At 44.1% G+C, this 18,144-nt stretch overlaps 1 protein-coding gene across 2 annotated transcripts in view; it reads right to left on the reverse strand.

The window, feature by feature from the left end:
* Window positions 1-17,621, reverse strand: part of LOC141097935 (uncharacterized) — a 151,256-nt gene extending 133,635 nt beyond the window's left edge. The window contains exon 1 of one of the 2 annotated variants that reach the window (XM_073585463.1): window positions 17,064-17,621. In XM_073585463.1, the coding sequence (XP_073441564.1) occupies window positions 17,064-17,250 (187 nt within the window). In that variant the 5' untranslated portion in view covers window positions 17,251-17,621. The remainder of the gene's footprint in view (window positions 1-17,063) is intronic. The other variant, XM_073585462.1, reaches the window with a different exon arrangement.
* Window positions 17,622-18,144: the final 523 nt, after the last annotated feature.

Below are 18,144 nucleotides of genomic sequence, written 5' to 3' on the forward strand. Positions count from 1 at the left end.
TTGTAGCAAGAATACCCAAGTCCTTCTCCTGTTCTGTAGTCCCGAGTATGCTCCCACTTAATGTATATACAGCAATAGGATTACTCTATCTTAGGTGCATTACTCTAAATGTATCTACATTCAACCTCATCTGCCAAGTGTTTCCTTATTCAGTCATCTTATCCAGATCGTTTTGCAATATTGTAATGTCAAGGTCAGGTTTTAGTACCTTACGTACGCTACCGTTCAAAAGTTTAGGGTCACTTAGAAATTTCCTTATTTTTGAAAGAAAAGCACAGTTTTTTTCCAATGAAGCTAACATTAAATGATTCAGAAATACACTCTATACATTGTTAATGTGGTAAATGACTATTCTAGCTGTAAACGTCTGGTTTGTAATGTAATATCTTCATAGGTGTATAGAGACCCATTTCCAAAAACTATCACTCCAGTGTTCTTATGGTACTTTGTGTTTGCTATCTGTGTATGAAGGCTCATGGATGGTTAGAATACCCTTGAAAACTCTTGTGCAAGTTTGTTAGCACAGCTGAAAATAGTTTGGCTGATTAGAGAAGCCATAAACCTGACCTTCCTTTGAGCTAGTTGAGAATCTGGAGCATTACATTTGTTGGTTCCATTAAACCTTCAAAATGGCCAGAAAAAAAGGAACTTTCATGTGAAACTCGACAGTCTATTCTTGTTCTTAGAAAAGAAGGCTATTCCATGCGAGAAATTGACAAGAAACTGAAGATTTCCTACAACGGTGTGTACTACTCCCATCAGAGGAGAGCACAAACAAACTAACCAGAGGAGAAAGAGAAGTGGGAGGCCCCGCTGCACAACTGAGCAACAAGACAAGTACATTAGAGTCTGTAGTTTGAGAAATCGACGTCTCACAGGTCCTCAACTGGCAGCTTCGTTAAATAGTAAACGCAAAACTCCAGTGTCAACGTCTACAGTGAAGAGGCGACCTCCGTGATGCTGGACTTCAGGGTAGAGTGGCAAAGAAAAAGCCATATCTGAGACTGGCTAATAAAAAAAAATATTAATATGGGCAAAAGAACACAGACATTGGACAGAGGAAGATTGGAAAAAAGTGTTATGGACAGATGAATCCAAGTTTGAGGTGTTTGGATCACACAGAAGAACATTTGTGAGATGCAGAACAACTGAAAAAATGCTAGAAGAGTGCCTGACGCAATCTGTCAAGCATGGTGGCAGTAATGTGATGGTCTGGGTGACCCCAAACTTTTGAACACGGTAGTGAATTTTGGTGTTTTTAGCAAAGACTGACACTTTACTCTCAATCCCATCCACAAGGTCATTAATAAAGAGGTTAAAACGATTCTGTCCCAGTACAGATCCCTGGAGTCCACCACTGCTCCCAGTACAGATCCCTACAGTCCCCCACTGCTCCCAGTACAGATCCCTGCGGACCCCATTGCTCCCAGTACAGATCCTTGTGGTCTCTCAAAAATAGTTCAGCTGTATATTTGGTATATATGGATTTCACGCATTACCTGACCAAAATTTAATTTCATCAATAATCTGCCCGCATGTTTGAGCTTGTACTTATGACTTCAGAGCCTGGCACTCAGCACAAACCGTCATCTCAATTTTAAAGATGTTGGCAATTTCCTGAGTAAATAAGTAGATTCCAAATTGGAACACACTTTGCAACCGACATAAGAGTGTTGGTTTTGTGAGATGAAGCAAGTGCAAAAAAAAAAGAGAGACAAACAAATCGAGCAATGACGTGAGACAAGTATTATTTGTAAGCCTAAAATGGAAAAGTTGTGGAGTTATAGAACCACAGGATGCATAGACAAGAAGCTGATTTGCAAATTATGAAAAAATGGAAACAAAACATCTCCATTCATTCACTATCTAGCATGCAAGAGTTCTCGGGCACAGAAATCATCAAGATCCGCTGCTGGCAGTGGCAGCTCCTTTGTAATCACCAACCAATGACGTCCCAGATGTGCTCGATGGGAAAGACAGGAGACCCTGCAGCCACTATATGGGACACATTGAAGAAATGGCCACATCACTGGTTTCCCGACCAAATCAATGTAACGCTGAGCTGCTTGTGACCTGGAATGAAGACTAAAGGGGTCCGGCTACAGTACATTATCCCACCCTACATCATAATCCTGGGTGTCAAAGGAAAAGAAAGCATGAGACTTTTTTGTCTCTTGATTCCACTTTATGCCGTAAAGAAATGAATACAATTTTAAATTCTAAAAGGGATATTCCAGCGCGTAAAGTCTAAAGTCTAACAGGTATTGCCTATTAATGCCATTTTGGTGGCGGTCGAACCTCGGGTATTTTGAAGGTTCCTCTGAATAACAGCACTCTGATCGTGAGAATATCATAGAGGCAAAGGACGGGTTAAACAAAAGCCACAACCGAATCCAAGAAACGATTACTAGAAAGGCAAAAGGATCTGACACGTCTCACACAGTAAATGAAAGAAAGAAGCAATAATTTACAGCACACAAATGACCATGCAATTACACCGAGGCGACAGAAGACATGCCAACAAGACACCGGCGAGACGAGCCAAGATGGGAAAGGTCATGTCCTCCTCCTTCCTTCAGCAGTGACAAACCAGCCCACAGCTCGGCAAGAGCACAGGAAACGGTGCCCATTGTCCATCATGTCAGAGCCTCATACACATAGAAGCAGGAACAAGACCCTACATCAAAGTTCCTCCACATGCTTTACCCAATGTATATCGCATATGGAATTTGAGCTTGTTCTGACAGACTTTGTTACACTTTTTTTCCCGAACTCTTCTGTGCCGGTTTATGACCACATGAAAGTTAAGCTGAACTTTGATGTGGTCACAATTGAGCTGATAGAACAGGAAAAGACAAATAAAAGTGTTACAAACTTTAGAATAGAAGGAGCTCAATGATGGATTCTCAGTTAACTCATTCTGCAGCTGGAAATGTGCAAAGAAACCTTTAGGCTATGTGCACATGTTGAGAATTTGCAGCAGAGTTTTTTTCTGTACCCAAAAACCCAAGTATTCGTGGGAAAAATGGTGCGTAAAATATGTGCGTTTTTTTCCCTACATTCATTTAACTGAATGAAAAATGCTGCAGAAATTGACATGATGTAGATTAAAAAAAATTAAAAATCCACAAAGAAAAAATATGCAACATGTGAATGAGATTGCGGGAAAATAATGCAATATGTTTTAATGAAACCCAAATGCAAAAATTATTTTTAGGTCAATATACATGGATTTATTTAATAAAATTTTATATATAACTTCCATCTCACTCCCCAATGGGGGTGGTCTTTGTTGTCTTTTCCCTTTCTCAGGTCCTCTAACACAGGCCTGGGAGTTTCAGAGTTCAGTGCAGAATCTTAGTTTTTCCCAACGTTGCGCTTTTCTGGACAGAGAGCTCAGATGTGGCTCCTGGGATCTGTTGTAGCTATTTTCCCTACTTAGGGGTCACTGCTCCAATCACCACTGGAATCACTGTTGCCTTCACCTTCCACATCTTCTCCAGTTCTCCTTAGAGGCCTTGGCTTCAGCTTCTCATATTCCTTCTTTCTGATGTTGCTGTCACTTGGCACTGCCACATCTATTATCATTGCTGTCTTCTCATCCTTGTCTACTATGACAATGTCTGGTTGGTTAGCCAACACCTGCTTATCCGACTGGATCTTGAAGTCCCACAGGATTTTAGCCCTTTCATTCTCCACCGCCCATAGCCCATATGCTGTGCAGATGTTCCTGTATACAATTCCCACTACTTGGTTGTGGCGTTCGGTATACGCTGTTCCTGCTTGCATTTTGCATCCTGCCACTATGTGTTGGACGGTTTCTGAGGTTTCTTTGCATAGTCTGCACCTTGGGTCTTGTCTTATGTGGTAGATTCCTGCTTCTATGGATCTGGTACTTAGTGCTTGCTCTGTGCTGTCTCGGAGTCCAGTTTTCTCCAGCCATTGGTAGGATTTCTTCATGTCAGCCACCTCCATTATATGTCGATGGTACATGAAAAAATGAGTTTTTGCCCCCGGTGGCCACAGGTGTTATTACGTCTTTGGTTTCTCTGCTGATGGTGACCACTTCTCCTTTGCTATATAAGGTCACCTGGTGTATCAGCTGGTGTGGTTATAGCAGGTCCTTGGTGGATTCCAACCACGGTAAAGTTAGCAGCTGGCTCTGAGGTGTTTAGCCACTGCTAAAAGCTGATCTGGTGCTGAACTCTGCTGCCCGCAGCAGAGAAAGATAAGTGTTTTGTTGTTTCCCCCCGTTTGGTGTATTTTCCTTCATGTGTATTAGTGCAGCAGTGGGACCAGTGTCCGCACTAACCAGTTCCCTAGTAAGGGATAGGTGCAGGGTTAGTGAGGGATTCAGGTATCCTGTCGGCGACAGGTGAAGAGTCTGTATAGGGAAGTTAGGAGTGTTCAGGGACACTGCCTCAGGGGAGTGCAGGAGGTCTCCACGTCCCCGTTTCCTATTGCAGGGCCCACCGTTGTAACTGTTTCCCCGATGTTCCCCTTTTGTCTTGTTGTTTCAGTTACCGACCTGCAGGTCATGTCACACAGGACAGGTATACGTGACAATCTTGTTGTTTCAGTTACCGATCTGTGGGTCGTGTCACACAGGACAGGTACACACGACAGTTTATAACCAACCACTCATTTTCTCTGGTGAGCAATGTGCCAAGTACAGACCTGTAGTCCCTGCAAGGGAGCAGGACTTGCTCATACACGCGGACGCACCTAGGCAGGTGGGAGGAGTTGGTGTCCCCGAGGTGCTGCCTGATGTTCCCCGTGGTGAGGGGGCACATCCCTGTAGTGGGCAGACTGATGATTTAGTCCGTGGTGCTCACGCCGAAACTTCTATACCTTCGAAGAAGCTGCCCCCTCATGGTCGTGTGGAAGAAGACGACCAGGGAGTGTGTATTTCCTCCATATTCCTGTCCTCTTCTCCTCCAATAGTGGCAGCAGGGGTGCTGCCAGGGAGTAGGGGCAAGTCACAACCCTCACCACAAGCTGCCCCTTGGACCCAGAGTCCTCTTAGGAGGGGGGGCAGAGAGGAGTGGTTACCTCTGAGCCTTGTGGGGGTGTGAGTGTTACTACACGGGGGGACGCCTCTGTTGTCGGTTCTGAGAAGTTCACCATCTAGTGGCAAGAGAGTGAATGACAATAAACGTTCAGGTCCGGACCTGGGTGTGTACGTGTTTGTATGGGTGTCTGCCATTCTCGCACCAGCAAGTTATCATCTGGGGTTACCCTTTGTTATACCCAGGCCTAGCTCATTCCCCACGTCGGCGCTCTGGAGATTTGTGGTACCTCCGGAGTATACGTCGTCACCTCCATCTGCCCTCTCTTGCCATGACCCGGAGTGTCAGATGATTGCTGAAGTGAACTCTGGCGGAACAAGGCGTCCTCACTGTAGGTGGTCTCCAGTGTAGTACAGTGTTGACGGTCCAGAGGCCCCTCATTGAGGGAGGGGTACTGTCACAGTCCAATTCTTGGATCTGTGTCAGATTCTGGATTCCCTCATGTAAACCTTTTTTTTCCTTTCAGGCCTCTGGGGCCTTAATATGGGTTTTTACCCCCGGTGGCCACAGGTGTTATTACATGTCTTTGGTTTCTCTGCTGACGGTGACTACTCCTCCTTTGCTATATAAGGTCACCTAGTGTATCACCTGGTGTGGTTATAGCAGGTCCTTGGTGGATTCCAACCACGGTGATGTTAGCAGCTGGCTCTGAGGTGTTTAGCCACTGCTGAAAGCTGATCTGGTGCTGAACTCTGCTGCCCGATGTCTGCAGCAGAGAAAGACGGTGAAGGTAGCAGCTGGCTCTTAGGTGTCGAGCCACAGCTGAAAGCTGATCTGGTGCTGAATTCTGCTGCCCGGTGACTGCAACAGAGAAAGATAAGTGTTTTTTTTTTCCCCGGTTGGTGTATTTTCCTTTGTGTGTATTAGTGCAGCAGTGGGACCAGTGTCCGCACTAACCAGTTCCCTAGTAAGGGATAGGTGCAGGGTTAGTGAGGGATTCAGGTATCCTGTCGGCGACAGGTGAAGAGTCTGTATAGGGAAGTTAGGAGTGTTCAGGGACACTGCCTCAGGGGAGTGCAGGAGGTCTACACGTCCCCGTTCCCTATTGCAGGGCCCACCGTTGTAACTGTTTCCCCGGTGTTCCCCTTTTGTCTTGTTGTTTCAGTTACCGACCTGCTGGTCGTGTCACACAGGACAGGTATACGTGACAGCCTTGTTGTTTCAGTTACCGACCTGCAAGTCGTGTCACACAGGACAGGTACACGCGACACCTATGCAGAACAGCAATGGGAACAGTACATCACCACATTTGATGGTCACTTGTGCTAGTTGTCTTGAGTTGACTTCCAATGTTCTTCTCCATCACCCCATTGAGTTTCTGAGGAAGGTTCTTAATTTCCTGTTGACACTATAGAGAGCCATGCATTCACAGATCCATGTGTGTGGCATTGAGTCATAGGCTTTCCTGTAGTCAATCCAGGCTGTGCTGCGATTGGTCTGTCTGGATCTTGAGCAACAACTCTATCTACTAGAAGCTGGAGCTTAGAGCCTCTGGTGTCAGTCCCAATGCCTTTCTGAGCTAGATTCATATACTGGTTCATATGGTTCTGTAGCTTGGTGGCTATGATGCTTGACAGGAGTTTCCATGTTGCTGTAAGGCAGGTTATTGGGCGGTAGTTGGATGGAACTGTTCCTTTGTGAGGATCCTTCATGATCAGCACTATTCTACCTTGTGTTAGTCAATCTGGATGGTGGCCTTCTTCTAGCAGTTGATTAATCTGCTTTGCCATGCGTTCATATGCCACTGTTAATTTCTTTAGCCAGTAGGTGTGGTCATATCTGGGCCAGGTGCTGTCCAGCTCTTCATGTTCTTGACCCACTGCTGGATGTCTGCTTCTGTAATGGTGACTGGTTCTTGCTCTAGGTGGTTGTGGTGTTTCATTCTCAGATCTTGCAGCCACATTGCACTGGTGTTGGGTTCTTTTCCTTCTCCCTCCAGTATTGTTCAGTCTCTGCTAATGGTGGAGTTGCTGCCTTTGTGCTGTTACTCTGTACTTGGGAGTACACCTTGGATGGTTCTTTGGAAAACAGGGCATTTATCTTCAAGGCCTCCACTTCTCTAGTGTATCTCCCTAGTCTTGCAGCGAGTGCTGTGAGCCTTTGTTTAGCAGTCTCTAGGACTTCAGTTGGAGTCAGGCCTTTGTACTTGTCCAGCTTGGTCTTATTCTTGATCTTTACACCCTTCTGTATTTCTGTTAGTTGGCTGACTTCCCTTCGTGTCACCTTGATCTTTGTCTCCAGTCTTCTTTTCCAAGGTGGCCACATTTTTCTGTTGTTCTTGCTGGTTGTATAGCCAAGCAGTTCCATGATTGCTGAGGCAGTAGCATAGATCAGTTTATTAGTTTGAGTTATGGTGGTGTTAGATAATGATGCAAGTGCTCTATTGGCATCTTCTAGCATCCTGTCTGGTGGTGTTTCTTTGCTGAGCCTTGGCAGTCGATCTCTGGTATTGATGGTATTTAGTTTATCTAAGATCTTCTGTTTCAGATCAGCTGCTGCGCCCTTTAGTTGCAGGATTGGGTCAGGATTTTCAGGGGGTTGCACATGTTGATCTTCCAGGTCTTCATGTGGGGTGGAGCAGCAGTGCAGTTGATCCATCTTAAGTTGTGATAATAGCTATCTCTTTATGATATTGAAACGTTGTGTGACTAGTTGTTTCTAAGTCGGTGGACATGCAGGTCTCGTATCCATCCAGAGTTTCCTCATACTCTTCATATATCCTCTCTCATTTGGTCTGCTATTATAGCAGCATTTCATCAGATCCAGGTTCTCTTGCCTTGTACATGTCTAATTTGTTCCAGTAGCCCATTTATCATCAGATTGTCCTGGTTCCTCGACATCTGACGCGGACCTCGTTAATCTGAGCGACGTCTGAGCCGGCATAACTGTCTTTATTCATGACACTCTCATGTTTATTGAGGTAGGCAATATAGTGTTAGTAGTCTTGCCCAAGGACCACTACTGGTATATTATTTCCAACAGGGCAAAGCCAGGATTTGAATCCCAGTCTCCCACATTGTTGGTTGTGCACTTTAATCGCTACGCTATAACAGCCACCTAATGTAGGTATTATAGAGTATTATAGTGTTAGGAGCCTTGGTATATAATTTATTTTTTCCAAAGGGCAGAGCCGGGACTTGAACCCCAGCCATAGACTGTGCACTTTATATATATATATATATATATATATATACAGTATATATTATAATTATAATAATATATTATTATATATTTATGTTATTTTTATTTATATTGATTATATTTATATATTTATATTATTTTTATTTATGTTGATTATATTTATTTTATATATTATAGACTTAAATAATGAGACAAATTTCCCCCTTTGGAATAGACCTATGCATTGAAGTTTCTTTTAGAGAAATTAAATCCCCCCCAAACTACCATTATTTTCCTTTAAAGCACAGACAAGTCTCCTTCTGGCCTCGAGGGTGTGAAAGAACTCTTAGAATTTTGTATTCCCGGATCATACTCGCTCCGAGATGTAAAATTTCCCCTATTGAAACATTCATGTTGAACGACTGATTCCGGCTGAAGAGGAGCCGCTGTTTATTGAGCAGCAAAAAAAAATCTGATCCTTGTCACCTGGACCCATAGAAGCGAGTAATCGCGAAACGGCCGTTGTCTGGCACCTCCCTCCCCTAGCATTCCTCTAACGTCCTGCATGTCCACATATCTATTGATGGAATTCATGTGAAATAAAGACGCACAGTTTTTCAGCTATATTGGTGAGTGCTGCATATTTCTCCTTTTTTCGCTTCACATTGAGACTATAGGTTGAACTTGATGCACTTATGTCTACCGTCAACCTTAAAACTATGAAAGTAGAAGATCACGGGGGTTCATGCCTCTTTTAATGACAACAGTCTTTTTTTGGAGGCTTCCCCCATGCTTACTTTGATCAGTACAATACACACTTCCTGGAGCAGAAATGAACACATGACGGCCCACACGTATCCTGGGATGCAACAACGCAAACTTCTATTCATTTTATAGAGACAGCCATAAAACAGAAGATTTTATGTATTGTTAATGAATTTCCTGCAAGAAAATAAGACCTTTCTCTGAGAGCAGACGTTTTATGCTCCAGTCACCGTGACCTCTCCGAGGACGCTGAGGAGCAGGTGAATTTGATCCATGCAGTTTGTAAATTAATATCATTCTACGAGCCTCCTCCAGTCCAAGAACATTGAAGTGCAAAGATCAGCAGATGCGTAAAGAACATCTTAAATAAATCCCGTAAGGCAGTGGCATGAACGAGGCCACCAAGACAAAAGAAAGAACGTCTAAGTCCGAAGTCAAATGTCTCGTGTGACTTCTGTACCGAGACTTGACTCAGTTCGAACCTTAATACCTTTACTTATCTCTTATCTGCATCTAACTAAAACTTTTATGCTTTTGACTTTCAACTGTCAGCATCTTGGAACAAGCGGCACATCAATTGCATCAACCTCACCTTGAGGTCTAAAGAGGGTACCATCGAAGGGCGACGCAGGTGCCTACGGATCCTGATCCATCAGAAAGAGGAAAAAAACACAACTGTGTATATATCAGAGAATCTCTGGTACGATCCTTTCTGCAAAGAACCAGCGTCATTAGCAAAACTGGTGGGAATTGACCATTGATCATGGAAAGGAAAACTCAAGATCCTCCAGTCCAAGGGGTAAAAGTTACCATTGAAACCAAACCCAACACCCCCAATAATTCTTCGTCCCGTTTCTCCAAAACTGGCCACCAGAGAAAAGTCTGAACCTATAAAACATATTAAACAGTCAGCTAACTGGTCCTGCCAAACTTTGAGGATTCTGCAGACGTTCACCTATTGCGCAAAGGCTTTTTCTAAATCCGATGCACACACCTTGTGTCGATGCCGATGTTGCAGCAAATACAAAGTAATAATAATTTACAACTACCTAGAACACGTCTCACGCTGCCAAGTTTGGTTAGACACATTTTTACGGCAGGATCAGGGATTCAACGCCTAACAACAAGCCAAGAGGAACTATTCAATAATATTAATTAAAATGTTGCTACGCTGAAAGGAAACAAGTCGGGTGCGAAGACGAGCGTGCGTTCCGGAATTCTTTTATATTTAATTAAACATCGCACACAAAAATAAATGAATAAAACGACTCTTGTTCTTACAGCACAAAGCACCAACACTACATGCATCCATTATAGGGATCAATATGCGATACGTTGCCTATGTTACCAACTTCCAATAAAAAATATATATTACGAAATACCTCCAAAAAATGGAGAAGGGAACATTGCCTTATATAAACAACGTAAACTCCATCCAGTGCAAAACATTCCGTGCCAGAACATTCTCCACGCTTAGAGTATGAATTGTTGGAACATGTTTCTACGGTTGTGAGCTGGGAGTCTTTCACGTCCTTAAAAAAACCCAAACGTAAATGGTGGTGTACTACTACGAAGCTTAACAAACAGTACTACCAGACAATACCCTGCGCTAATCTCCGCCACGGCCTTTGTAACCATTCTTTCATGACCCTAGCAGCCTACAGCAATCTGGCAGCCGCTCAACTGTGCACTGGCGTCCTGTGTGGGTGGGAGCAGAGCACAAACACCCCACTCGTGCACAATGACCCAACCGCCAGGGAGGCATAGATCCCCTCCCTACTGATAAATTGAGATCAACTTTGTGGAGCAGAAAAAAAGCAAGATAGGAACAAAGAACTGATCAACGCTGATAAAATACAATGGTTTACAGATACAGAAATCAACATGAGAAATGTGAATTTAAGACTATGATAATTTTTTATTTACTTATTGATGATGCACTTTTAGTTTAAAACTTTGGAAACTTTACAGTGAGATTAAAAGTTAGCATTGGTGGTAACCCCCTGAACTGTGACATGCTGAAACACTTTGGGGGCCCTACTGACTGACCATATAGGTCAGCCTTCCAGTGTTACACACCTGTCCCTGGTCTGGGCTCTGCTCCCTGCTCCCTTCACCCTGGTCCACTATGTCTTCTTGTGCTCCACATTGGAATTTGCAAGTAGCTTTACGTTCTCCCATGTGATCATCTGCCTAAGCCTATTTAAGGTCTACCAAGACACATACCTGTGTCTTAGTATTAAGTCTCTTAGTTTGTTAGTGCACCATGACCTGTTTGCGGTTTTCAGTACCTCTGATGCCTGTCTGCGGTCTCCAGAACGTTTCCTGTCTTCCTGCGGCTTCCAATACCTCTGCTACCTGTTTCCAGTCTTCTAGTATCTCTACTATCTATCTGTGGTCTCCAACATGTCTCCGATCTGCCTGCGGCTTCCAGTACCTCTGCTACCTATTCCCAGTTTTCCAGGACCTCCGCTACCTGTCTGCAGTGTTCTGGACATCTTCAGTCTGTCTGCGGCTACCAATACATCTGCTGCCTATCTGCAGTCTCCAGGACGTCTCCTATCTGCCTGAGACTTCCAGTACCTCTGCTTCCTGTTTCCCATGTGCTTCATCTGCCTGCTGCACCGATGCCCATATGCCAACTGGATCTTGGTCTTTGAGGATCCACCTCACCTAGTGTGTCTGACACCCAACAGATGTCATGGGAGAAATATCGGGCAGAATTCCGGTATAACAGAGAAGGGACGGCAACTGTCTGCTGAATGAGGGTTCAGCTGCAGCTACCCAAAATCTATGGGCACCTATCAAAGTTATTTGAGTTAATTTAGTTTATCATTCTTAGGCAATTTAACAGATTTTTTTAATTTACCCCATGAAAATGTAGTCACTGTTCAGCCAGGTCCTCCTGGTTCATTCACTTGGATAAGAGAGCTGCACAATACCTCACTAACCATTGTATATAAGTGGTTCATAGTCATTGTTGGTAAAAAAAAATCATCTTCTCATGCACCATCCTTAAAAAAAATTGTAACCATTTTATTACATCACCTCCTCCGAACAAAACCGCAGAGGCGATGAAACGCGCGTCGAGGTGCCAGCAACAGTGCAGAGTTCTCTTCTACCATGGCCACAGGTAATAGATTATTCATCTGACCTCACGAACCAGCATCTGTGACTACTTAGGTCCCATTTCTTATGGTGTATCTGTAAAGTCATGTTATTGGTTGACTTTATGGTTAAATAGAGGTACCAATATTTACTAAGGCCAGCAATTACTCTGATCTATGAGAATGCACTTGCCAGCTGAATAATTTCTGATACCACTTTTTTCCTCTTTTTGATAAACAGTATTTTATTACTATGTCTTTAAGAATTAAATAAATTCATTATTCTATATTATCTACTTGAGCGTCTGCTCCTTCAAGATCATTTATAGGTTTCATTTTATTATATATATTACATCTCTTTACATGTGCTGACAATTGGTGGAGCACGGGTCCTCGGACCCCTCCTATCACTCAAACCCCCTAAAAAATAACAATAAGCTAGGCAGCTCATCTGGCAGAAGCGCTCAGATCTTGCAGGAGGGTACGCAAACGCATTGCATGGGACTCAACAAAAAAAGTCAATAAGTCTGTGTGCACCTTTGTTATATCCCTTATACCAGTTCTGTACAATGTTTGGAGTGTGAATCCTGAAAGAAACCATTGCCATTAGGTAACACTGCTGCCACGAAGGGGTGTACTTGGTCAGTTTTCTATCATAGCCTATTGGCAACTTGTGCTACATTTGCTCTTCTGTGGGACCGCACTGCCTTCAACTTGGATGTCCATGATCCAGTTTTGTTTCACTGGTTGTTCTTTCCTGGATTACCTTTGGTAGGTACAAGCCAATCCACACCGAGAGGGCCCCACGAGAATGGTCTCCCGTAGTTGTGCTTCTATAGTAGTCTCAGAAGGTCCTAATAGATTAAAATTAGATATGCAAATTTAAAAAGCAGACATCCCATTTTAGAAGCCATCTGTCTAGGTTTTCAGCAAAGACAGACATTGAGACCAGAATACCACAGTACGTCCAAGCCTAGGTGTATCGGATGCTCACACCTATATGTGCACCAACCAAGCGAAATCATCCCACGTCCTACAGAACCGGACATGTCCCCTCTGTACTCACAACGGTACAAGACCATCTGCAGACAACTCATTCCAGGCCTGTCCACATCCCCCTGGACGATTTATACCTGGGTCCTTAGGAGAGGAAAAAAAAGCACTAAAACCATTTCCATCGATCTATTAAATTATGTTCATGACTCCTGCCTATAACAATTAATGAGCCGCGAATACAAGTCAATAAATCCTCACGAATAAACGCCTTTCCTGGAGAGACTCGCACCATTCCTAAGGATTAATACTAAAAGCTGTGATACCTGCAGCAACTGGAAGATTTAAAATAAAATAAAGAAAATACTTTTTCTCAAATATTTCCAAAAGACGTAACAGAAAAACGGCTCATGACGAGTTCTAAAAAAAGTAAATAAAAAAATAAAATAAAATAAAAAAACTAAAAAAAAAATATTATCCAGAAATGTTTTCTTTTCCATGGGAAATACAAATATTGTCTAACATCTTTGTCAGAAGAGACGACTAGAATGTGAAGAAGGGACTCCAGACAGGGGAGGAGCGGAAGAAGCGAGAAGTCCAGCCTTATTATGGTATGTGCACACAGTTGGGTTTTTTTTCAGAAGCCTTTGAAGCAGAAACTCATGAAAATGCTGCTCAAAAACTTGGACTTTGTGTTCAGTTTTTGCTCCAAAAATGTTGCAGGAAGACTCAGCGTGCACATGCCCATAAAGGGAACCTGTCACCCCCCCAGGGCGTTTTTCAGTTAAAGAGCCACCTTCAGTAGCACTAGGCTGCATTCTGTGGAGGTGGCTCTTCTTTTTCTGACCCCCAGTAATGCCAAAATATTGACTTTTATAATTAGCTCCTCATACCTGTAATGTGTCCCATAGGTATGGTGTGTCCCCCTGTATCAGCCGCCTACCATCCTTCCATCATGCCTGTCCGGTGTCTCGGCACCGCCCACCATGCGTCCATCATGATGCCCCTGTGTGTCGCTGCCTCCTCCTGCTTTGAATCCCAGCGCCTGCGCTGTAACAAGCGTTCTCGGGCATGCGCAGTGCGCACGGTCCGAGAACCGACATCAGGCTATTGCGCCTGCGTGTTGCGGAAGCCCCAGCCCCGCAGTGTGAATACATCATAACACACTGCGAGGCGGGATCTGGGGCCTCCACAATGCGCAGGCGCAATAGCCTAATGTCGGTTCTCGGGCAGTGCGCCCTGCACATGCCCGAGAACTCTTGTCACAGCGCAGGCGCCGGCATTCAAAACAGGAGGCAGCGACGCACGAGGCATCATGATGGACTGATGGTGGGCGTTGCCCAGACACAGGACAGGCATGATGGACGGATGGTAGGCAGCTGATACAGGGGGACACACCATACCTATGGGACACATTACAGGTATGAGGAGCTATTTATAAAAGTCTATATTTCAGCGTTACTAGGGGGTCAGAAAAAGAAGAGCCACCGTCACAGAATGCAGCCTTAGTGCTGATGAAGGTGGCTCTTTAACTGAAAAACACCCGGGGGGGGGTGACAGGTTCCCTTTAAAGGGAATGTCTTATAATTTAGTGTAATTAATTAGATGCAAGTCTGTAGAAGGTTGTCTGGATTTAAAAAAAAAGAAAGAAAAATGCAGCAGAAGTTTTTATAAGTAATAGTGCCATTCATGCAAATGCATGCAATGAATGCGGTTATTGGCGGTGCCACAGCCCCTAGCACCAGACATCAAGTATAAAGTCTCTTACCTTTCTGATCATCCATTTATCAAGCAAAGAATGACCCCCAAATCCTGAAACCCCCCATGTAACACAAGTCACCGATAAGATTCCCTTAGGGTACCAATGTGTGTCAACCAGAGGCTGGAGGATGTGTTAAAAACACCCCTTACTTTTAATTTATCTCTCAGGTTCAGTGGGAGAACTGCCAGCCAGAAACAAATCCTAGGCACTACATTAATTTATCCTTGTTCTCGTCCCATTTTGCACATTTAGGCTCCGTCCAGTGGTCATCCGTTTGTAACGGAAAAAAGCTGGATCCATTTTTTTAACATTGAAGTCTATGGGAAATGGATCACAGTGGATGGTCATTTGTTTTGTCTTTCGTTAACATCTGTTTTTCTTTTTAGCACCGCACATGATCAGAACACTGGAGGTCTTCAGAGATGTCTCTAACAGATCTAAAACAAGCAAAAACTAATGCAAAATGGAAACCAAATTTTCTGGCTTTAAATGGATCCTTCTTTAAAAAAAATAAAATTGGAATCTGTTAATGGATGATAAAATAAATGACCATCCTTTATGATCCATTTCCATAGACTTCAAAGTAAAAAAAAGAAAACAGATACAGTTGCTGTATTGTTACTAGTCCAGTTAAAGCTGGAAAGGAGGCACATGGAAGATATATTATGAGTAGCGATGAGCCAACGTGCTCGGATAAGGTGTTATCTGAGCATGCTCTGGTGCTAACCAAGTGACTTCAGGGGGCTCAAAAATATGTTTGCTCATCACTAATTATGACTCTTCCTTTCTAATTCAAAGAACGGATCCTGTACTGGGACATTTTATTTCCATATTTATGATCGTGAAACGGACTAACTAGTGGATCTGTGCACAGCGCAGTAGAGATCGTGGTAACGTCTAATGGATGGTGGCGTCCCAATGATGGAGAACCACTGGTTGCATGTGCTTGAAGTAGAGTATAATAGTGACTGTGACTCTTCCAACTACTGCTAAACTACAACTAAGGCCATGTTCACACCATCAGTATTTCGTCAGTGTTTTACGTCAGTATTTGTAGCCAAAACCAGGAGTGGAACAATCAAAGGAAAAGTATAATAGAAACACGTCACCACTTCTGGATTTATCACCCACTCTGGGTTTTGGCTTACAAATACTGATGTAAAATACTGACCAAATACTGAACATGGCTTAAAGTGAACCTGTCGGCAGGATTGTCCACAGTAACTTACAGTGTCAGGTTGGAGCCATTATACTGATTAAACTGATACCTGGTGATGAAATCCATCTTGTGGTTGTTGTTTAATCTTTATTTGCAATTTTCAGTTAACGAGATTCTCGTGCTCCGGGGAGGGGCTGTGGGCGGGGCTTTATATGATGCTCTGCTTAGATATTCATACTGATGGCTTATGACAGGACGCTTATGACCTGCCCCCTGCGGTGCCATTTTGTTGAAGTTTTATATTTTTTTTCGAATCTCACAATAAAATATACAGTATGTAAAATAGGGGGCAGGTCAGGGAGGGATCAGTGACCTGTCATAACCCCATAACCATGCATATGTAATCAGAGCACCACATGAAAGTCCCGCCCACAGTCCAGCCTACAGCCCCACCCACATTCCCGCCCACAGGCTGCCCTTGAGCATGAGAATCTCATTAACTGAAAACTACAAATAAAGATTAAACAACAACCATAAGATGGATTTAATCAACCAAGGTATCATTGTAGTCAGTATAACGGCGCCGGCCTGACACTGCCTGTAGGTTACTGTGCACAATCCTGCTGACAGGATCCCTTTAAGGATGCCAGGACACATTGGTTGTAATTTCGCAAGGGCTAGAAGGCAACATGTTGGATGCTGCTGCTTCTGCCATTTGCCTTGGTATTACACTCGAGGGTCCTTATTAGCTTGGCATCTCCCCCATTCTATGGTGTCACTTTCTCTTGCTCTCATTCAGCTATTTATAAAGAAGTCCAGACCTAGAAACAAACACATGAGGGAAATAAGAGGGTGCCAAGTGTCCCTGCTGCCAGGACCTCCTAGGAACCCTCACCCCCTTCCCTGAGAACTTTGTAACTCCACACTTGGCAGCAGGCAGAGGAGGGGTCGGCATATGGCGGCATTTGTCTAGGAAGTAGATTGCTTTCTAATTCAATTAAAAGCTTTGGCTTGCCCCCTTCAGAAACTACCAAACAGCAAAGGCCCCTCCCTCCCTGCCAGGGGTCGGATGCCCAGCTCATGCTTACCTTGCAGCTGGGCAGACAGGCTTTCTTGCTGCTGCTTGTATTTCACAACCTGGGCTTCTGTGGTCCTGGCTTTATTCTGGATGTAGTTGTATAGGTAGACCCCACTGCCCAGCCCCATCAGTGCCAGCAGGCAGAAGCCAGTGTGGAGGAGACTCTTCTGCCTCCTGCTGCACACTCCAGTGCCCATGATCCAGGAACACAGGTCCTCCTAGACTGACTCTGGCATGGGCACCTTATGCAAAAGGCAGGAGCACCCCCCCCTTTGTTTCCTTTACCAATGTGTGTGGCTCTTCTTCAAGTCATCAGCAGGTCTTGATGTGTGCATGGTATCCGCAGAGTGCCAGCAGGTGCCAGCTCCCCTAAATAATCAGCAGCAGAGCTCCCCCCTGCTCCTGGGAACTTCATGGGGCACAGTATGGCTGCAGAGATCCCATGTTTTCTTTCCTGTGCCCAAAAATCACCACTCAGCTCTGATCTAAGAATCCCAGAATCCTGATCTCTTGCAAACTTGCAACATTTTCAAAGAGGAAGCAGCACTCCCTGCAGAGAGTGACAGGGGAAGCGTCCAATAGCACCGACACAGAAGCCACTGCTTCTCCAGGGAAGGAGGGGGCTGGCTCTTCTTAAAGGTCTATGCCTCACATTACTACCAGGGGACTTAACCCTTAGTCGGAGAGGTCTACAGTCACTAGCTGACCTGGCAGATGTAATGCAGTCAGTCTCTCCGGCAGAGGACGTGAGCAGGGTGACATCTGCGAACACAAGGAGTTACTATGTGTCAGCACAAGAGAATCTTCATGAAACTGTGTAATCATCTATAAATATTTACGGTTTGGAATTTGTAAACAGGAATTGTGATATATGCATGTGCAAAGAATTCAGAATTACAGAATCATTTTCATTTTTAGGGCTCGCTCACGTCCAGGGCCTGTTTTAGACAAAGTGGGGCCCTGGGCAAAAGTTTAAAGCGGGGCCCCAAATGCTCAGATATTACACCATCACACAGAAATATTCATGCTGTATTTACAAGGGCTGAGTTCAGGCCAGTAAACGAGTATGATTGACAATATTAGAGTCATTT

This window comes from Dendrobates tinctorius, unplaced genomic scaffold, assembly GCF_039654945.1.
Source record: "Dendrobates tinctorius isolate UK_male_01 unplaced genomic scaffold, ASM3965494v1 ptg000086l, whole genome shotgun sequence".
Lineage (NCBI taxonomy): Eukaryota > Metazoa > Chordata > Amphibia > Anura > Dendrobatidae > Dendrobates > Dendrobates tinctorius.